The sequence below is a fragment of the Salmo salar genome, chromosome 13 (genome assembly GCF_965601325.2).
Source record: "Salmo salar chromosome 13, fSalSal1, whole genome shotgun sequence".
In the NCBI taxonomy this organism is placed as follows: Eukaryota; Metazoa; Chordata; class Actinopteri; order Salmoniformes; family Salmonidae; genus Salmo; species Salmo salar.
Window position 1 is genome coordinate 14,752,628 of NC_138303.1, and position 22,791 is coordinate 14,775,418.

At 42.3% G+C, this 22,791-nt stretch overlaps 2 protein-coding genes across 2 annotated transcripts; one reads left to right on the forward strand and one right to left on the reverse strand.

Moving 5' to 3' along the window:
* The first annotated feature begins 597 nt into the window (after positions 1 to 597).
* Positions 598 to 4,656, forward strand: LOC106566464 (ADP-ribosylation factor-like protein 8A). The gene is made up of 7 exons (XM_014134529.3): positions 598 to 1,026; positions 1,738 to 1,818; positions 2,043 to 2,116; positions 2,228 to 2,321; positions 2,503 to 2,570; positions 2,666 to 2,736; positions 2,846 to 4,656. The coding sequence occupies exons 1-7, from the start codon at positions 904 to 906 to the stop codon at positions 2,899 to 2,901; spliced, it is 567 nt and encodes a 188-aa protein (XP_013990004.1). The 5' UTR covers positions 598 to 903; the 3' UTR covers positions 2,902 to 4,656.
* Positions 4,657 to 13,219: 8,563 nt separating this feature from the next.
* Positions 13,220 to 19,546, reverse strand: LOC106566465 (G-protein coupled receptor 37-like 1). Its single transcript, XM_014134530.3, has 2 exons — positions 18,450 to 19,546; positions 13,220 to 14,491 (listed from the first exon to the last, which is right to left on the reverse strand). The coding sequence occupies exons 1-2, from the start codon at positions 19,521 to 19,523 to the stop codon at positions 13,652 to 13,654; spliced, it is 1,914 nt and encodes a 637-aa protein (XP_013990005.3). The 5' UTR covers positions 19,524 to 19,546; the 3' UTR covers positions 13,220 to 13,651.
* Positions 19,547 to 22,791: the final 3,245 nt, after the last annotated feature.

Consider the following 22,791-nt stretch of genomic DNA (forward strand, 5'->3'; position numbering starts at 1 on the left):
TACCTCAACTAACCTGTACCCCCACACATTGACTCGCTACTGGTACCCCATATATATAGCCTCGTTATTGTTATTTTATTGTCACTGATTAATTTTTACTTCAGTTTATTTAGTAAATATTTTCTTAACTCTTATTTTTCTTAAAACTGCATTGTTGGTTAAGGGCTTGTAAGCATTTCACTGTAAGGTCTACCTACACCTGCTGTATTCAGCACATGTGACAAATAACATTTGATTTGATATTGCGACACGTGGGGGACTTTTGTTTTGAAAATAATCCGAAATCGCGTGACCAGAAGTACTTTTTTAGTGTTGCTGACGAGACACTGATGCAAATATTTGTTCGTGGCTGATGTGACTCTGAAACCCCACCCAATGAGGAAGAACAACCCTTAACAGGGTTTCCACTAGTTACCACAGCCACAAACTCCAAATTGTCTATATCGAAAAAAATAATGAAAACAAAAATGTGCTTTTTGGTCTTAATTTTAGATTAGGCGTACGGTTAGCATGTGGTTAATGTTATGGTTACGGTTAGGCTTAAAATCACATGTTAAGAACATAAATTGTATAAATGGGCAGGGTTTATGACTTTGTGGCTGTAGTAACCAGTGACGACCCTTGTCAGGCAGGAAAAGACAACCAGGGAGGAAGGAGGCGAAGTAAACAAGGCAGATTACTACAACTTACTTAAAATAATAGTGCCAATACTTGCGCATAAAACAGATTGTTTAGCGAATATTCGTGATAGACACGTTATTCGACCGTTAGTAATACGTCCTGTACCCTGTGTTGTCACTGCAAGCTAGATAGCTAGCTAGACAACTTGTAGCTAACGTTACAGCTAGCTAGCAGGCTAGCAAGCTCCAGTTCCACTAGTAGTGCAGTCACAACGCGCCCAGGATGATCGCATTGATAAACAAGCTCCTTGACTGGTTCAAAGCACTGTTTTGGAAGGAAGAGATGGAGTTAACATTGGTGGGACTCCAGTATTCGGGCAAGACAACCTTCGTTAACGTGATCGCGGTACGGTTAATCTCTAGTCATCTGACGTTGTCCATTGTTACTAAACAGGTCGAGATGTTTGCCAATGCCAGTTTTGTTAGCTAAGCAGCTAGTTAGCTTCTATCATAACCATGTTCTATGTTTCAATCGTGTTTCTGTAACCTGGTATTTTGTAACGATACTATAGCTAGCTAGTTTAGCGAGGTAGCTAGCTAGGTAGCTAGCTGGTAAACTAGCTGGCTCTGTGTGGTCCCAGACATGCTCGGGCGGTGATGACCCTAGCTAGTTTGGTTAGCAAACGACAACATGCACATGAGGCATGTAGCAGTATAACGTTAGTCCGTCATCACATCTGTCTAGTCAAGACAATCATTCATTCAGTTCACTTGATGTGCATTCAATCTTGTCTGTGTCTTCTCTCTTTCCTGAATTGACTAGCATAACTGTTTTATGAGCAACATTACCATATTTCAGTAATATTTTATTAACCATAGCTAGTTGCCAGGCCCCAGTTTTTAAGAAGTTATCTATCCGGATTTTGGCTATCGAATACTATTAAATTCATAGAAATGTAATTCATAGAACAGGAGTCCCCATTCAAGTCAATAAATCAACTGTTCTATTTTTTCTATGAATTAATCCTATCCGAGATAACTTTTGAAAAACTGGGCCCAGATGATTTGAACATAACTTAAAATGTAACCTTCCTTTATTCTTTCCCCTTGCTTGCAGTCGGGCCAGTTCAGCGAAGACATGATTCCCACGGTGGGCTTCAACATGAGGAAGATCACCAAGGGAAATGTCACCATCAAGGTCAGTATACTGCCAGGTTAGAGGTCAGGCCACTTCATGGTCATCTCTTGATTAATTTTTTGTTTGCTACAGAGGGAGTAGTATGAAGTGGAGGGGGTGATCTTGGATGGTCCCTGTGATTGACTGTGACCCACTTAAACTATTTTATTAATTGTGAAAGGTTGAAAACTGATTAGCTACGCAGTGTCAATGCTGTGTTGATGTTCTGATCTCATCCTCCTTAGCTGTGGGATATCGGCGGTCAGCCTCGATTCAGGAGCATGTGGGAGCGATACTGCAGAGGAGTCAGTGCCATTGTGTGAGTAACAGCACCCTCCTATCCCCTTGTGCAGGGTGTGGTCAGTTATATTGGTAGCTTATTTCAAATAAGGATATTTATTGTAACTTTTGAAACCGTATCATTTTTAAGGTACATGGTTGATGCAGCAGACCCAGAAAAGACAGAGGCGTCTAAGAATGAACTACACAACTTGTTGGACAAGCCCCAGCTCCAGGGTATTCCTGTGAGTATCCCCATACAGTGCTAGCTGATCCAGTAGCTACAGTAGGTCTACTACTGGACTTTGTCCAACGTTCCTGTGTTTTCTATGCTCCTGCTTGGTCTTGTCATTGCAGGGCTCCCTTGAAAAACACACTGTGGTGTCTAAAGAAAGATTCAATACTAATATTGTTTCCCCCTCACAGGTTCTTGTCTTGGGGAATAAGAGGGATCTTCCTGGGGCGCTTGATGAGAAGGAGCTGATTGAGAGAATGTAAGAATCAGCGTCTCTCTCTCTCTCTCTCTCTCTCTGTCTCTCTCTGTGTCTCTCTCTGTCTGTGATGCTCATGTCTTCTCTGTGGTCCACAGGAACCTCTCGGCCATCCAAGACAGAGAGATCTGCTGTTACTCCATCTCTTGCAAGGAGAAGGACAACATCGGTAAGCATCTGACGTCTTTGACTTGTTCTGGCTTATATCACAGAAAATGTTACCTTTTAGTTTTCCTGTGTATTTCATGACATTTAAACACCTGTTATTTCACCTCCAGATATCACACTACAGTGGCTAATCCAGCACTCCAGAACCAAGCGGAGCACTTCATGAGAACCTCATCTCAAGTCCTAGGCCTTCACCTGTACCAATTCCTCTGTCCTACCCAGCTTGTCCATACTCCCCTTTTCTTTGGATGGCCCTCTCTTGCCAAGTTCCCCCCCCCCAAGCCTGATTCCACTCTCCTGAAGGGAGCCTGGAAACCTTTTTTATTTGCGGTGTTCATTTTCTTTTTGTAATATAACACTTCTTGTGACCTATGACCTCTGATGGATAAAGTGGTACTTAGCTGCCCTGATGTTCATATGTCATACTTCATCTCTGTTGAGGGTTATCGTCAACTGCTCCAGAGACGGGGCAGAGTACTGTACAGTACATAACCTTTGTTCGCAATAGGTAGAGAAGACTGGAGTCTGAACACTGCATCACTTAGCAGCTTCAAAGTTATCTTTACCACACTGATATCACATTTCAAACAGTATTTATGTCTTAGACCAGTGGTTCCCGACCTTTTTCGGTTACTGTACCATCAACTGAATTTTGCTCTGCCCAGAGTACCCCTGAAGTACCCCTTGTATCTTTTTCCAGAATGCCTATGGTCTCATGGATGTTCTCAAGTACCCCCTGTAGGTAGTATCCCTGGGTGGGAACCACTGTCTTTGACCATAGTCCTATTACTTCCCAACGACAGTGCCCAACTTCAGTGGTACTGTGTATAATGGTACTGTATGTACCTTTTTGAAGGGGGAGTGTTAAAACATTTGATTGAAATACTTGGAGTTTGCACAAGTCTCTCCATTTCTCTTTTCTTTAAAGGCTAATGGGAGATGTTGTTAAAGATGGCCTTGATGTTCTCTATTGTGATTTTATATATACATTTGCATTATGTCATCTTCTCTGTTGCTTGTCCTGACGCACTTTTGGTAGTTTAGAAACAGGAAGATTTTCTTTAAACTAAGCAACATGGACAATTTGAATTTCCATTAGCCATGTCAATGGGCAAGCAATATCTGCAACACATGGTTTACAAACACAATATAAATGTTTAGATTTATGAATCTTCTTTTCCCATTTCCTGTCATTGATTTATATCATTATGCAATAGCGCCTTTCCACCCAGTAATGTAGAGATACTATTTGCCCATTTTTCATATCATTACATGATCATGAACAACCCATTCGAAATAGAAAATCTGTGATAAAGAAGTCCCCCAGATAAATTGAGATTATACAGGTGTCAGCCAATATAATCTAGGTGTTGGAAATGTCATATTAACTAACGATGAAGGCTTCTGTGTAATTTTGTATAAACTTCCATGTCTATGATATTATATTGCCTCCTACTTGGCGAACGTAATAATCATTGACAACCACGGCAACGTCTCTGCTTTTTGTTTGCATGCTGGGGCATAAGTATTTGTGGGACCTTTGAGAATTAACTATAAATTGTTATTTTTTTATGGCAAATATAGTATTTACTATATCTGTTTTAACCTGTTTTGTACATTATTGTTTCAATTAAGTCGACGATTGTGTTTTTAATAGGATATGCTTATGTATGATAACTAAAAACGTTGGTGAAAACCACTTTATACATGGTCTGCAGAATTCATATGATTGTTGCCACGCAGTAGTCACCGTGGCTTTGGGTTGTTGATGATGGTTGGTGCTTTTCATGTGGTGTCATGTGTATGTTTGTCTGGCTGTTTTCATGTAAATGAAAGAATCAATGTGGGAGAAAATGTAGTGTTTTTGTTGTCCTCTAATTAAAGGATCCATGCCACGGCACTCGGCACAACCTGAGGAAAAGTGCCTCTCGTTTCTAATCACGCCAGTCAATGTGGAAAATAGCTGTGGCTCCGACAACTGCTACCTCTGAGAATTGTACTTCCCATGACCAGTGTGGCTGAAGGTGCAATCTACAGCTGTTATATCCACTTTTGGACTTGTAAATTAATTAAATAATACCCATTGTTTCTTGAAGAATATATCACAAATGCCTCATGAGCTTAGTTCAACCGTCGTACCCCATCAGAACCCAACATAGAAGCTTCTTTCACTCCATTCTTTGTCAACATTTTAAAAAATTATAATAAAAAAAAGTAAATCTCAAACACTATTATAGCCTTAAAACATGCTTAAAATTATCATTCTGATATATTTGCATCCATCGCTCTTTCTATGAAATTGAGAGTGGCTACATTTCTCCAGCTGCATCCTTCAGCATTTTATCAATTCATCAAATGTATTTTATAAAGCCCTTCTTTACATCAGCTGATGTCACAAAATGCTGTAGAGAAACCCAGCCTCAAACCCCAAACAGCAAGCAATGCAGGTGTAGAAGCACGGTGGCTAGGAAAAACTTCCTAGAAAGGTCAAAACCTAGGAAGAAACCTAGAGAGGAACCAGGCTATGAGGGGTGGCCAGTCCTCTTCTGGCTGTGCCGGGTGGAGATTATAACAGAACATGGCCAAGATGTTCAAATGTTCATAAATGACCAGCAGGGTCAGATAACAATAATCACAGTGGTTGTAGAGGGTGCAACAGGTCAGCACCTCAGGAGTAAATGTCAATTGGCTTTTCATAGCCGATCATTCAGAGTATCTCTATCGCTCCTGCTGTCTCTAGAGAGTTGAAAACAGCAGGTCTGGGACAGGTAGCACGTCCCGTAAACAGGTCAGGGTTCCATAACCGCAGGCAGAACAGTTGAAACTGGAGCAGCAGCACGGCCAGGTGGCCTGGCAACCCAAGGAGTCATCAGGCCAGGTAGTCCTGAGGCATGGTCCTAGGGCTCAGGTCCTCCGAGAGAAAGAGAGAGAGAAAGGCTTTGTTATGTTTCAACTACGGATAGGCCCTTTAAAGAGTTTTTGCTCTCTGTCCTCAGTTAGGGCCTTTGCATAGTAAGATAGTGAAAGTCCTATAGGGACTGCATTAGGCACTTAAGTAAAAAATATATCTCATTTTTGGGCAAACCACAAAATATTATTTTCTGAAACTTTTTCTAAAGGATTTGCTTAATAAGGGAAGATCCAAGCCTACCAACAGAATATTATTGAAGCAGGAGTTGCATTGAGGTAACAGCAGGGGGCAGTAGGTTCCAGTCGCAGATCATTTCTGGGGGATTGAGAGTAGACTATAAGGCAGTCAATCCCTCTAAAAGTATTTTAAACACACACATGGTCTAAATGTGTGTGTATGTGTGTGGTCTATACTACTTCTGATCATAACGTTGTAGTGAGTATTCTGGGGGCAGTTTGTTAATGAAAGGAGGTTGTGCATTAGACTGAGGATGTTTAGCGGGATTGGTGGTTAATAACCTCAGGACTGTCACTTGGAGCTGATCTACTTCTGAGGTATAGCCTAGCAGTAGGCTGAGCAGTCTACTGGGTGGGATCATTATGTGTCTTCTGTCTGTTTCACACAATGCTGCCCTGTGACAAACTCATACCGCTGACTGGCACTTTCACACATTTTAGTTTCAAATCATAGATTTTAGTGATCTGTTGTGACTGTGTATTATTTCTCTGTATATTTCATTATATAACAATTACCATTTTAGATTTAGTCAAAGGCTGGTATGGAACAGGGATTTGTCAACCAACAACTCTACACCTAAACCAGTAGACGACAGAGACTGTACTTTCTCAAAAAGCTGGGATCTTTTATTAATGTTAATTGTACTTTACTGACTCTGTTTTACAAATCTTTCATTGAGAGTATTTTTACTTTTTGTATTGTTTGTTGCTTTGGCAATTCCACTGTCAGCCAGAGAAATATGCTGAGAAGGATTATCACCACAGCAAGCAAGGTACTTGGGATCAAACAGACAGGCCTGGATGAGATCTTTAAGGTCAGGGCCCTCAGCAGGGTACTTGGAGTCAAACAGTCAGGCCTGGATGAGATCTTTAAGGTCAGGGCCCTCCCCAAGGTACTTGGAGTCAAACAGACAGGCCTGGATGAGATCTTTAAGGTCAGGGCCCTCTGCAAGGCTCACAAAATAATTTTAGACCCCTGTACCCGTACATTGAACTACTCCCCTCTGGGCGCAGGTATAGGGCACCCCCCTGTTATGAAAGTTGTATTGTCAATTTGTTTTCTTATTTAAACGCTACTTTAAACGTGTATATGACACTGCAACAGGCGTCACTACAGACCCTGGTTTGATCCCGGGCTGTATCACAACCGGCTGTGATCAGGAGTCCCATAGGGCGGCACACAATTGGCCCAGCATTGTCCAGGTTAGGGGAGGGTTTGGCCGGGGTAGGCCGTCGTTGTAAAATAAGAAAATGTTCTTAACTGACTTGCCTAGTTAAAAAAGGTTAAATACAAATAAATAATACACTACACACATATGAGCAGGGTGTTCTTCCCCTACAACACTCTCACCTCTTTCTCAATGCTGATTTTCAACAAATGGGTAAAGCCTTTGTGTGTGACAAATCTAAGCACCAAAGTGGTAAAGAAGTTGTGTTGTTTTGGAGAGCTTCTCAAGCACCCAGACCCCAGAGAGGGGAGGAACTGTTGTGTTGTTTTGGAGAGCTTCCCAAGCACCCAGACCTCAGAGAGGTCTGTTGTGTTGTGTTGTTTTGGAGAGCTTCCCAAGCACCCAGACCCCAGAGAGGGGAGGAACTGTTGTGTTGTTTTGGAGAGCTTCCCAAGCACCCAGACCTCAGAGAGGTCTGTTGTGTTGTGTTGTTTTGGAGAGCTTCCCAAGCACCCAGACCCCAGAGAGGGGAGGAACTGTTGTGTTGTTTTGGAGATCTTCCCAAGCACCCAGACCCCAGAGAGGGGAGGAACTGTGGGTACCAGAGATGTACTATGAGATCGGTGATCTCAGAACGGCCCAGACTAAAGCTGAATAGAAGTTACTTTCCTCCCTACTCTCCTTCTTCTCTGGGTTGAGCCGCATTAGGCCATGAATACGAACGAGTTGTGACAACAAGCTCTGTTCTTGTCCCTCCTTGGCATGACAATAATGAGGCTTCCTGTCCAGAGAGAACAAGGTGGTCCGCTATAGAGGCCTGGGTCTGGACCGGACCGGTGTGTGTGTGGACATTCATGCTCAGGATCCACGCCAGCCTCTCTGATTCAGATCAATTTGTGTTCCTCGGAGGGCCAAAGCTCTCTGTCAGGCCTCTGCCATGACAACAGAGCTCCCCCCCAATCCTAGTCAGTTTTCCCACAGAACAAAACAAACATTGTCCCCGCATCAGGGGGAGGTGAGGCAGCTCTGTGTTCATAAGTGGGGACATTCAGGTCATATTAGTCTACGTTCACTGAGCCAAACCAAAGAGGCCTCTCTCTCTCTCTCTCTCTCTCTCTCTCTCTCTCTCTCTCTCTCTCTCTCCCTCTCTCCCTCCCTCCCTCCCTCCCTCCCTCGTCTTTGGTGTTTCATAAATACACTACAATGCAGGAAAAAGTAGTTTACAGTTTTTCTCAATTGCTAAAACACAATTTCTGAAACCTTGCTCCATTTCCTGAAAACATTAAACATTAAACCTCATCTTCAAGCACTATTTAAATAACCTCTGACTCCTCTCGCAAAATGAAACATTCGCCTCAAAACAGTTTTACCTGTGTTCAAAATCAAACACTGCTCTCAAAACAAAGTGATCAAAATTATATACACTCTCAAGCAGTCAGTAAACAATACACTGAAAAATAGAAAACACATTGTTCAAAACATACAATTCTCAGGGAGAAGTAAATTTGTAATCGAAAAAAATATTCATATTTTTCCGTCATTGACTTTTGATGAACGAAAATATGTTCTATCATAGTAGCTCAAAATTGATCAGAAATTACTACTCTGCTTTGCTCTTTTCAATTTTGTTTTTTGTTCTTCCTCCTCCTTGTACCCCTATTTTTACAGTACTGTACGCTGCATCTCACAAACTTGTCCTTTGTCTCTGTGATACTGTAATTCTTGTTCTTTGTTGATATGAACCTGCAACCAGTCAAAATCTATTAAGCAGTCAGTACTGTTAATAAATGGAAAGCACAATGTTCAGGGCCATACAATTGGTCCATTATACAGTATACAGCCTACAATGCACTGTACTACAGTATACAATACTAAAAGGGACAAAAATCAAAGGAGTAAACATGTGATCAATGTGCTTCTTCTTGTCTTTGGGCTGGGTCAGGCCAGAGCACTTCGTCAACATCACAAGCAATATTGTCCCTCCTGAGGCAACGGGGGAAGAAGCCTCTTGTGTGCCGTATCCAGCCCTGACATGATTCCTCACCTATATCACTACAGGCTAAATCCATGGCTTGCAGCAGATTTACTCTGGTGTAGGGTTGTCTATCATACACTTTCCATCTCCAAGAGGAGAAAAACTCCTCAATCGGATTCAGGAAAGGCGAGTATGGAGGGAGGTACAAGTTCATAAACTGCCCATTGATGTTAAACCATTCCCTTACCTGAGCAGCTCGGTGGAAACTGACATTGTCCCACACGATCACATAGGTGGGAATGGGATTCTCATGCTGCTCTTGACCCTGCTGCTCTTGAACCTGCTGCTCAAATAAAATATCTCTTAGATTGGCAATAAATGTTAGAAGGTGCTGGGTGTTATATGGCCCGAGTGTAACATGGTGATGTAGAACACCATGGTTGCTGATAGCAGCACAGATTGTGACGTTGCCACCTCGTTGACCAGGGACTTCAACAATGGCCCGCTGTCCAATCATGTTTCGGCCTCTCCTTCTCCTCTTTGTTAGATTGAAGCCTGCTTCATCGACAAAGATGAAGTCATGGGGTCTGTCCAAGGATTCCAAGTCAAATATTGTGTGTGTAGAAATACAATATACTGTATGTAGGATTTTGTAAGTCGTACAGAGACAGTGCTATACTGTAGAGTACAATTAGGCCTACTGTATGCACTTCTGATTCACATACATTGTATGTACTTAAGAGTAATGTCATTCACATAGTATGTGTTAGTACTGTAGACAATCTGGATTACAGTAAATGTTTCTGAATGTACACTTACTTGCACATACTGAGCTCGCAGTTCTTTCACCCTTGGTGAGTTGCGCTCAAAAGGTACTCTGTATACTTGTTTCATTCGCATCCTGTTACGATGGAGGACACGGTCAATAGTGGAAATGCTCACACTGTCGATTCCCTGGAAGTGTGTGTTGTCTTGTATCACTCGTTCCTGGATTTCTCTGAGTCGTATTGCATTATCTTGAAGGACCATGCCAACTATAACGGCCTCTTGCTCCCGAGTTAATATAGCTGTCCTTCCACCTGCATGTGGCAGCCTTGCAATTTCACAAAAAGTAGTTGTGCAGTTACAAAACATATTCATGCAGTACAATATATACAGTGATTCACTTTACAAATGTCTATTGAAACAGCTGCATATAGTGTAGTGCAGTAAATTTTCAATTACAAAAATACAGTAGTCTACTGTACCTGTTCTCTTCTCTGAATGTCCTTACTATGGTGGACACAGAAAATCGGCTCAAATTGGGTTGCACTCTAAGTCCTGCTTCCCTCATTGTCAGTCCATGGACAAGAACATGGTCTATAACTGTTGCTCGAATTTCATCAGATATTTCCACTCTTTGTCTTCCTCTTCCTCTTCGTCCTCCTCTTCCTTGCCCTCCTCCTCCTCTTCCTCCTCGTCGCCCACCTCGCATATGCACCGGTCCTCGTCCTCTCACATTGTTTCTTCTATCCATTCTCAGACTTTCTCCTTCCCAACTTCAACAACCTGTTTGCTCTCTGAACTGGCTTATATTGGTTGTGTCGCATCATTTGAAACAGGTTAAATCAATTTTGAGTGGTTGTGTTCAATCAATGACCTGTGTTCTCTATTTGTATTTGATTGTTGCCACTTGTGTTTACCAGTATGGATGACATGTGCATTAGAGTGCAGAATGTGTTTTGAGAATAAGAATGTGTTTAGAGTTTTGCTGAAAAGTCTAAGTGAGATCTGTAAATTGTGTTTTACCATGTGAAATGGTTTAAGGTATTGACAACAAAATGAGTCAAGGTAAATGAGAACTTTGTTCAGCCAATGGGTTTTAGTGTTTTAGCAATTGAGAAAAACTGTAATCAAAAAAATTGTTTCATCAAAGCATTTAGAAATGTACTTACAGTATAAATAAAATGAGTGCACATTATCTGATCTATAAGGTTGATCACTTCTGTCCTATTGCTGCTTGTAACACCAGCTTGCTGTGTCCTCATATAGTCAACTTTTAATCCTGGAATGACGCTCTCTATTTGTTTACCTGTTGCAGGGCTTCATGAACCATCCCACTCCCTCAGTCCTTGTATGTTAGTGGACTGGCATTGGATGTTGTGGCATGGGGAGGCTGTCTGTTGATTTGTGTCGGTGGCTTCATTAATGAAACAGAGAGGCGACTGTTCACTGTTCAGTCATTAGTGTCCACAGGAGCTGGTGAGGAGCTCTGCTCACTGCTAATGAAGCTCCAGCACCATCTACCCAGGCCCTGACAGCCTCTGAACACGCTCCAAGACCCAGAGAGAGAGACTCTAATGAGGTCAACCAACCCCCGGAAAAAAAATACCCTCCTCTGTCTGTAAACCCTTCAATCAGTGCATCATTTAATGGAGGAACCAGACTGTCTCTGTACATTCAAACTGACTTCTAAGCTAATCACAATTGGGTATTGGTTGGCCCTATAGAGCTCGCCAGCTTGTAGTCCTAAAAAACATTCATGAGTTAGCATTTTCTACCTCTGGTTTGTTGGCCAGTCCTATGGGGAAAATGAATGAGGAAAGAATGGGGTTTTGGGATATACGCTGAAAATAAGGTCGGAGGTTAACATAGCATTAGGAGATCTTATATGTTTTGTTTTATGAGATAATATCAGTCAGTTAACATGAACTTTATCAATGAGGAAGTCTTTATGTGCTTGTTTTGATTACAGAAATGCTTCAAAATTCACAAAAAGTGCCCTTACAAAAGTTGAACTGCATTTACTGTATACTGCACTGTAACTGCAGTTACACTGCAAAATTACTGTCGTAAAACAAAAAGTTTTATTGTGGACGCGCTATTAGCAGCCATCTTTTTTTCATAAGGGTTAAAATAATTACAATAATTAACTGCAGCAGAGGCAGAGGAACCTGACAATGAACACTGGTCATAGAGCAAAACGTACAGTATAAGATCTCCTCAGACCTTATTTTCAGTGTTGATCCCCATAGGCTTTGGCCAACAAGCCATGGTGGAGTTAATTGTTGTTAATGCCTACAAAAAGACGTCATTACTATTTTGCCCTCTATTGGCTTACTGGTGATCTTTTGATATGCTGTCCAATCAATTTGGCTTGAGTTTCATTGTATGTTGGAAACAATGCATTACATAATCCTGGTGTCTATGCTGTGGTGGTGTTCTCTGATTGAACCTAGTCCATCACATTGGAAACTTCTCACCAAGCCAATGTCCATCTCAATCTTTTTAAGTAAAAAAACAACATATATTTCTTTCGAACCTTCGCGACAACATGAGAGAACATGCAGTAGTGCCACGTGTTCATTTGGACAGGGGCACCAGACAGGGTGAGAAAACGGTGGAAGGCTTGCCCAGCTTTGGCCCGTCTGCAATACCTGTGAATTTTGGGACAGTAACCTGGCAACTCAACTGTAGTTCCACTCCCAGGGCCTCAGAGTGGAGGCTTCCACTGGCCCCTGGAGAACAATGACACCCTTATGAGAGGAGCTCTGCTGCTGGCCAAAGCCTGAATCAGTGAGAGGAGCTCTGCTGCTGGCCAAAGCCTGAATCAGTGAGAGGAGCTCTGCTGCTGGCCAAAGCCTGAATCAGTGAGAGGAGAAATATGCTCCAGGTCAGAGAGAGGACTCCATTATTGAGTTTCAGAGGGTCAGTGGGATGGGCGTCAAGCACAAATCACCCAAAATCCCTACATCTGGTTGAGCATTTTTTTTTTTACTGACGTTTATGAAATCTCTCTGTGAGAAAAATGACAAGCGCTGATAAATTACAAACCTTTATTGGATAAATTAAAGACAACTACAGCTGGTGGATTTTTCTATTATTCACAAAATGATGTCTGACTTCTTTCCTAACCTTCTTATAACCAGTTTATAACCTTGACCTCTGTACAGTGATTTCTCATGACTATCTGTTAAAATAATTTTGCATTATTCACAGCACTTTGATTTGATGGAAAATACCGTCTAAACCATCCCTGTTGATTATTAATATAACTCAAAACAATACTTGATACAATGACATGGGACGGCTAAAGATGAAGTAGCTGCATCGATAATTGGGGGACATGAAGAAAATTATAAGGCAACATCATTTTACAGATATGTTAATTGTTGTGACATCAAGAAATAACGATCTCAGTGCCGGACACCCTGGGGCTGTTAGTCAACCCTAGTATAATAATCTAGCATAATACTCTGTTTATTTTTGACCTAATAATCTTTAGAATAAACACATTGGGGTGACACTTCTACAAGGATATTAAATGGAGCTCTTCTCCTTCTTCCCTCCAGCCCCCTAGTCTGCACTTTAGTCAATGTCTGAACTTCCTGTAAAATGAACCACCTTAAAACTGGATGGGGTGTTGTATCTGTCTGGAGAGAACATCAAAAGGAGAGACATTACAGACATTAAGGGTACAGAGAAGGTGACGCTGGCAGTGGTCCCTGTCTTCTGACTAACAATACTGAAAACAAAGGTGTGTCCATGGTTGAGACTGGAATGTCCACTACTGAAAGGTGAGTTGCTTTGTTACCACATCTAACCAGTTTAGGTGATGGAAAGGAAAGAAAGCAGGAGAGGCCAGTTCAGCTGGACCCGCTGATCGACAAGATGGTGGAGCTGTCCTTGGCTTTGTCAAAGAAGATGGAGGAGGACATCTCGTTGGTGCTCTTGAGTTTGGCCTCGGTGCCAGGGGAATGGGAGCCCCTGGGTTGGCACTCCTCACAGCAGCAGCAGCAGCAGTCCATGAAGGCCTGGCTCAGAGACTTACAGAGGCACAGCAGCAGCACCGGCGTCACCGACGACTTTAAGAACAGGGAGAACTGGTTGATGAGGGCCAGCAGGGTAGCAGTGTTGTCAGAGATGGGCATGGCGGTGTAGGCCAGGACGATGTTGCACACGTTCTCCGGCAGGGAGCAGACGCCGTAAACCACAGTCAGGGCCATCACGGTGTAATTGAGCTGGCGCTCCACCTGTTGACTGTGTTGTATCTTCTGCTTCTTGGAGGGGGAGCGTTCCTCTAAGCGCTGGGGGATACCGTCATTGGACACGTGGCAGGTGGCCAGCTGGCACAAGAGGGTGAAGACCACGGGCAGGCAGAAATAGCAACCAAAGTACCACCATATGCGGCACTCGTGGTAGTTGATGACAAGGGTGTACATGGACTCGGGGAGGTTGGAGGTAGGATTCATGGTGCAGGAGTCCACCACGACCCCTGTGGCTGGAGACACGGCCTGGCTGAGCTGCCACAGCAGTAGCTCTGGGGCCGCCAGCACCATGGAGCCCAGCCATATGACCAGCAGCTTGGCCAGGATGGACTGGCAGCTCTCCACTCGCCGGATTTTGGGCTGGGAGCTGGTGGTAGAGTTGAAGCGGTCAATACCCAGGGCACACAGGCTGAAGGATGTCACCCCTAGGGAGGTCACCTGGAGTGTTATATGGATTAAAGAGGAAGAACTTGTCAGATATGCTACATCTTTCACGATGGGCTGTTTTTTCTGCTTATTTGTGTTTTTTTATGACTGTTGTGATCTTTCAATCTACAAATGTGGGTGGAATTAGCGAAAACTACACTTTTCACATGCTGCACACAGCATTTCTAAACACGTATTATGTTAAAAAAAAAGGGGTGTCAAACATGATACGTGTTTATAAATGTTGTGTGCAGCATGTGAAAAGTGTAGTTTTTGCTAATTCCACCCACATTTGTAGATTGAAAGATCACAACAGTCATAAAAAAAAACACAGATGGATCTACATTCATACAGTTTATTGACTGGGTCCAGCTCACTAATAATCACTACATTCATACAGTTTATTGACTGGGTCCATCTCACTAATAATCACTACATTCATACAGTTTATTGACTGGGTCCAGCTCACTAATAATCACTACATTCATACAGTTTATTGACTGGGTCCAGCTCACTAATAATCACTACATTCATACAGTTTATTGACTGGGTCCAGCTCACTAATAATCACTACATTCATACAGTTTATTGACTGGGTCCAGCTCACTAATAATCACTACATTCATACAGTTTATTGACTGGGTCCAGCTCACTAATAATCACTACATTCATACAGTTTATTGACTGGGTCCAGCTCACTAATAATCACTACATTCATACAGTTTATTGACTGGGTCCAGTTCACTAATAATCACTACATTCATAAAGTTTATTGACTGGGTCCAGCTCACTAATAATCACTACATTCATACAGTTTATTGACTGGGTCCAGCTCACTAATAATCACTACATTCATACAGTTTATTGACTGGGTCCAGCTCACTAATAATCACTACATTCATACAGTTTATTGACTGGGTCCAGCTCACTAATAATCACTACATTCATACAGTTTATTGACTGGGTCCAGCTCACTAATAATCACTACATTCATACAGTTTATTGACTGGGTCCAGCTCACTAATAATCACTACAATCATACAGTTTATTGACTGGGTCCAGCTCACTAATGATCACTACATTCATACAGTTTATTGACTGGGTCCAGCTCACTAATAATCACTACATTCATACAGTTTATTGACTGGGTCCAGCTCACTGATAATCACTACATTCATACAGTTTATTGACTGGGTCCAGCTCACTAATAATCACTACATTCATACAGTTTATTGACTGGGTCCAGCTCACTAATAATCACTACATTCATACAGTTTATTGACTGGGTCCAGCTCACTAATAATCACGACATTCATACAGTTTATTGACTGGGTCCAGCTCACTAATAATCACTACATTCATACAGTTTATTGACTGGGTCCAGCTCATTAATAATCACTACATTCATACAGTTTATTGACTGGGTCCAGCTCACTAATAATCACTACATTCATACCGTTTATTGACTGGGTCCAGCTCACTAATAATCACTACATTCATACAGTTTATTGACTGGGTCCAGCTCACTAATAATCACTACATTCATACAGTTTATTGACTGGGTCCAGCTCACTAATAATCACTACATTCATACAGTTTATTGACTGGGTCCAGCTCACTAATAATCACTACATTCATACAGTTTATTGACTGGGTCCAGCTCACTAATAATCACTACATTCATACAGTTTATTGACTGGGTCCAGCTCACTAATAATCACTACATTCATACCGTTTATTGACTGGGTCCAGCTCACTAATAATCACTACATTCATACAGTTTATTGACTGGGTCCAGCTCACTAATAATCACTACATTCATACAGTTTATTGACTGGGTCCAGTTCACTAATAATCACTACATTCATACAGTTTATTGACTGGGTCCAGCTCACTAATAATCACTACATTCATACAGTTTATTGACTGTGTCCAGTTCACTAATAATCACTACATTCATACAGTTTATTGACTGGGTCCAGCTCACTAATAATCACTACATTCATACAGTTTATTGACTGGGTCCAGCTCACTAATAATCACTACATTCATACAGTTTATTGACTGGGTCCAGCTCACTAATAATCACGACATTCATACAGTTTATTGACTGTGTCCAGTTCACTAATAATCACTACATTCATACAGTTTATTGACTGAGTCCAGCTCACTAATAATCACGACATTCATACAGTTTATTGACTGGGTCCAGCTCACTAATAATCACTACATTCATACAGTTTATTGACTGGGTCCAGCTCATTAATAATCACTACATTCATACAGTTTATTGACTGGGTCCAGCTCACTAATAATCACTACATTCATACCGTTTATTGACTGGGTCCAGCTCACTAATAATCACTACATTCATACAGTTTATTGACTGGGTCCAGCTCACTAATAATCACTACATTCATACAGTTTATTGACTGGGTCCAGCTCACTAATAATCACTACATTCATACAGTTTATTGACTGGGTCCAGCTCACTAATAATCACTACATTCATACAGTTTATTGACTGGGTCCAGCTCACTAATAATCACTACATTCATACAGTTTATTGACTGGGTCCAGCTCACTAATAATCACTACATTCATACCGTTTATTGACTGGGTCCAGCTCACTAATAATCACTACATTCATACAGTTTATTGACTGGGTCCAGCTCACTAATAATCACTACATTCATACAGTTTATTGACTGGGTCCAGTTCACTAATAATCACTACATTCATACAGTTTATTGACTGGGTCCAGCTCACTAATAATCACTACATTCATACAGTTTATTGACTGTGTCCAGTTCACTAATAATCACTACATTCATACAGTTTATTGACTGGGTCCAGCTCACTAATAATCACTACATTCATACAGTTTATTGACTGGGTCCAGCTCACTAATAATCACTACATTCATACAGTTTATTGACTGGGTCCAGCTCACTAATAATCACGACATTCATACAGTTTATTGACTGTGTCCAGTTCACTAATAATCACTACATTCATACAGTTTATTGACTGGGTCCAGCTCACTAATAATCACTACATTCATACAGTTTATTGACTGGGTCCAGCTCACTAATAATCACTACATTCATACAGTTTATTGACTGGGTCCAGCTCACTAATAATCACTACATTCATACAGTTTATTGACTGGGTCCAGCTCACTAATAATCACTACATTCATACCGTTTATTGACTGGGTCCAGCTCACTAATAATCACTACATTCATACAGTTTATTGACTGGGTCCAGCTCACTAATGATCACTACATTCATACAGTTTATTGACTGGGTCCAGCTCACTAATAATTACTGAAATTAACTCTAGACAGTCAGGGAGCATCAAAAATTCCAAAATCGATGGACAGAGAAGTATTTTTTATAGTAGTTTTACTCGTAATTTAAATTACAGAACAGTTTCAATATGGAAGAAGTCTTTCCGACCTGTTACATTAGCCGTCGAGATATACAACGATGAGTTTACAGTGTAGTATCTATATTGATAAGACCAAAATCGTAGATACTCTATAATGTATTGCTTACATACAGCTATGTAATGTGTTGTTTATTATCAGTTAATAAACTTTGGTTTACCAGAAAACATACTATAAATATTCAGTTGGTAAAAAAGTATTAAACATTTAAAAACATTTCACAATACTATGTGGCCCATAAACATAATTCAACCCATAACCTTCTTTTACGGCCTGGTTTGCAACAATGTCATAAATCATTGTAAATATCCTATAATTATATAATCAAAAGAACAACAAAAATAAATGTATGATTGTTTTAGGCAACAGCAGGTACTTATCATATAGTCATGTACAAATAGTTGTGTTCATTAATAATTTTCATGTGATTCCACCATGGCATAAGGGGAGGGTGTGGCTTGAGGGGTGTGTGGGGAGGGGTGTGGTGATGGTGGGGGGGCTAAGGGAATCAAACCCACCTCCATATATGGTACCGCTCTGCATGAGATGTCCCCCAGCAGCCTCTTATTGGTGAGCTCATTGAAGACCACCACAGGTAAACAGAAGCAGAGCACCAGGAAGTCCCAGAAAGCCAGGCTGGCCAGGATGTAGTTCCAGGTACTCCTCATGTAGTAGTTGTGCCAGACGATGCACATCACAGCCAGGTTCCCTATAATCCCCACAGAGAACACCACCAGGGACAGGAACATGACAGCGTAGGCAGTGTAGGAACTGTCAGTCACCGGGTACAGAGGGTTGTGGATGTTGGTGATCCCCCTTCCTGTAGTGCTGCTGTTGCCCTGATCCACGTCTGTGTTGGCCCCAGTGGCCCCGGTGTCCAGGGTTGAGTATGTGTTGGCCCCAGTGTCCAGGGTTGAGTCTGTGTTGGCCCCAGTATTCAGGGTTGAGTATGTGTTGGCCCCAGTCTCTAGGGTTGAGTCTGTGTTGGCCCCAGTGTCCAGTGTTGAGTCTGTGTTGGCCCCAGTGTCCAGGGTTGAGTCTGTGTTGGCCCCAGTGTCCAGAGTTGAGTCTGTGTTGGCCCCAGTTTCCAGGGTTGAGCTAGAGAACTGGGTAGCTCTGGGTGAGGTGAACTCGTTCCCATAAGACCGTGAGAAGGTAGACTGAGGTTCACCTGCGTCTGTGTCCTCGTCCTCTGCACCCCGCGGTGCTCTCTTGTGGTGCTTGTCCCATTCCAGTCGTTTCACATCCTCATTGCCATAACCATGGCTTTGAATGACTTGAATGTCGAGATTTAACATATCCTTTTCAAGAGATGCACTGTTTGTCTGGGGAATGTTTTTGGCATCGGAAGCCCACACTGTCAATAGTACCACCAGTGAAATAGAGAGAATCATCTTGAGAGCAGTAGCCTGAAAAGTAGCTTTTCTTTTAAATTCCAGAACTTCCCAGCTTTGCTCACTGCAGGAGACGGTGTCAAAATGAGGCCCCCTCAGCAGTTCATTTAGTAGAGAAGAAGAAGTTACCCAATCCGTGGTGGGATGCTGAAGCTTGGGGAACTTGCCTCTCTCTGCGTCCTGTGGCTGCAGTCCCATAGGCGGGTCTGTGAGTCTGTTAACAAGTACCGTTGCCTGCTCATTCATGGGTGGCTGGTCCCTTTGAAAAGGGAAAGACAAGAGGCGAACTCATCTGTTTCTCTCTATGGACCCCCAAATGGAGCAAAACGTTTGTGCCCTCTGCTGGTCAAAATACTTATCAGTTGCAGTTTTATGTTGTGCATGTAGAGGGCAGTGCATGTCTCCAAAAAGTACACCAATCCCAAATACAGATCTGGTCCCATTCATTTCAATATTACATCCAGGTGGTTCAACATCAATAAGGATACATGCAGATGGCTTTCTTGTGTGTCTTGTATATATAAGCAGATCTGTTGTGTTATCCAAAGGCGCAGTGTATTTTCATAGTGTAGGAACAGCATCCTGTTTCAAAATCCACATGAACAGCCCAGCTCCCCTACTATACACACAACAGCATTGACAGGTTTTGCCCACAGGAGAGGTGGAGTAATTTACTTAATCTACAATCTATTGGAATGTGTCATTACAGTGCTCATTTGCACTGCTCCCGGCAATAAGGCATACCTCTTTCCTGCACCAACGTATGTCCACACACGCACACAGACAGGTTCCATGGTAAAGGCGCATTCCTAAGCCTCAGGTATGTTTCTACATTCTTAGAAAAAAGAGTTCTAAAACCGAAGAACCATTTTAGGTTCTAGATAGCACCTTTTTTTCTAAGAGTGTAGTGTCCGAGGCGGAGAGCATTTTTTAAGTACAAACACCTTTCATGAAGGGGGTTATAGAATTCACCAAAAGGCCAAAATGTCAGACTGAAATGAGTAATGCTATGCCCTAATGAGGCAGAATGGAACTCAAATATAATAGATAGATGGCCAGCTACAGGAAGGAGTTCTCTGGTCCAGGAAATAGTGGGCAACCTGTTGACTGGCAGTTGGATGTTTGAATGTTTCCTATGTCCCCTGGGAGGTATTCCCTCTCATATGCTTGTACGTACTCTCACTCTCTCTCTCTCTCTCTGAAAATACACAACAAAGTCTCCTTTTAGAAGGGAATTTCACCCTGGCTCTGCCACTGCCTATAAACTCAGCAAAAAAAGAAACGGCCCTTTTTCAGGACCCTGCCTTTCAAAGATAATTCGTAGAAATCCAAATAACTTCACAGATCTTCATTGTAAAGGGTTTAAACACTATTTCCCATGCTTGTTCAATGAAGCATCATAAACAATTAATGAACATGCCCCTGTGGAACGGTCGTTAAGACACTAACAGCTTACAGATGGTAGGCAATTAAGGTCACAGTTATGAAAACTTAGGACACTAAAGAGGCCTTTCTACTGACTCTGAAAAACACCAAAAGAAAGATGCCCAGGGTCCCTGTTCATCTGCGTGAACATGCCTTGGGCATGCTGCAAGGAGGCATGAGGACTGCAGATGTGGCCAGGGCAATAAATTGCAATGTCCGTACTGTGAGACGCCTAAGACAGCGCTACAAGGAGACAGGACGGACAGCTGATCTTCCTCGCAGTGGCAGACCACGTGTAACAACACCTGCACAGGATCGGTACATCCGAACATCACACCTGCGGGACAGGTACAGGATGGCAACAACATCCAACACCAGGAACGCACAATCCCTCCATCAGTGCTCAGACTGTCCGCAATAGGCTGGACTGAGGACTTGTAGGCCTGTTGGAAGGCAGGTCCTCACCAGACATCACCGGCAACAACGTCGCCTATGGGCACAAACCCACCATCGCAGGACCAGACAGGACTGTCAAAAGTGCTCTTCACTGATGAGTAGAAGTTTTGTCTCACCAGGGGTAATGGTCGGATTTGCGTTTATCGTCGAAGGCCTGTACTCTGGAGCAGGATTGATTTGGAGGTGGAGGGTCCATCATGGTCTGGGGCGGTGTGTCACAGCATCATCGGACTGAGCTTGTTGTCATTGCAGTCAATCTCAACGCTGTGTGTTAGAGGGAAGACATCCTCCTCCCTCATGTGGTCCCCTTCCTGCAGGCTCATCCTGACATGACCCTCCAGCATGACAATGCCACCAGCCATACTGCTCGTTCTGTGCGTGATTTCCTGCAAGACAGGAATGTCAGTGTTCTGCCATAGCCAGCGAAGAGCCCGGATCTCAATTCCATTGAGCACGTCTAGGACCTGTTGGATTGGAGGGTGAGGGCTAGGGCCGTTCCCCCCAGAAATGTCCGGGAACTTGCAGGTGCCTTGGTGGAAGAGTGGGGTAACATCTCACAGCAAGAACTGGCAAATCTGGTGCAGTCCATGAGGAGGAGATGCACTGCAGTACTTAATGCAGCTGGTGGCCACACCAGATACTAACTGTTACTTTTGATTTTGACCCCCTTTTGTTCAGGGACACATTATACCATTTCTGTTAGTCACATGTCTGTGGAACTTGTTCAGTTTATGTCTCAGTTGTTGAATCTTGTTAGTGTCATACAAATATTTACACATGTTAAGTTTACTGAAAATAAACGCTGTTGACAGTGAAAGGACATTTCTTTTTTTGCTGAGATTAGTCATGACTATATTAACAACATTATGTTTTTGTCATAAACTTCAAAATTATCCAAACCACAAGCTAGAAAGAGCACTATTTCATTTCAATGGTAGAATCAGGAAGTTTCGGCTTCCTGTGTATTTGGCTGCTCATAGTGAACCATAAAGTCCAGCATTCATAGCAAATGCAGATACCGCTCCGTTAGGTAGATGGGGCATGCCCACAAACTTGGTTGATGGCGTTGTTTACTTCGAACAACCAACACATAGTACTCTCAGAACTTCTCTTCTTTTATGTTTGTTTTTCAATAACGTTTGTCATCATGTTCTGTCTGGCTGTGCTAATTACAAACAAGCATGAAAGTAAGTTATCTTTCACCGTACTAGCTACCTACCAGAAATGTACCCCGATGCTGCCAGTTATTTGCAGCTATCAAAAATGATGCTTACAGTGACCAAAGATTATCAGAGGGATTTTCAGGCTGAATGGATGGGGAATGCATTTAAACGACAGCTGGGAAGTGATGCAATACCAGTTTGACTAACGTTAGCGAATGTAAGCTAGCTAACGTTAGCAAATAAGAGTAACTCAATCTGGTAGCCATCTATTACACCCTTGTCTGGAAAACACTGTTACTAAAAATAGAATTGTCGATTATAGCTAACTCACTCTCGGTGTGTTGGTAGTAATGATGAATGTGTATAAATTGTCTATGGTTGGTTAGTTGGTTCTCAGCTGATGCTAATTAGCTAACAGCAAG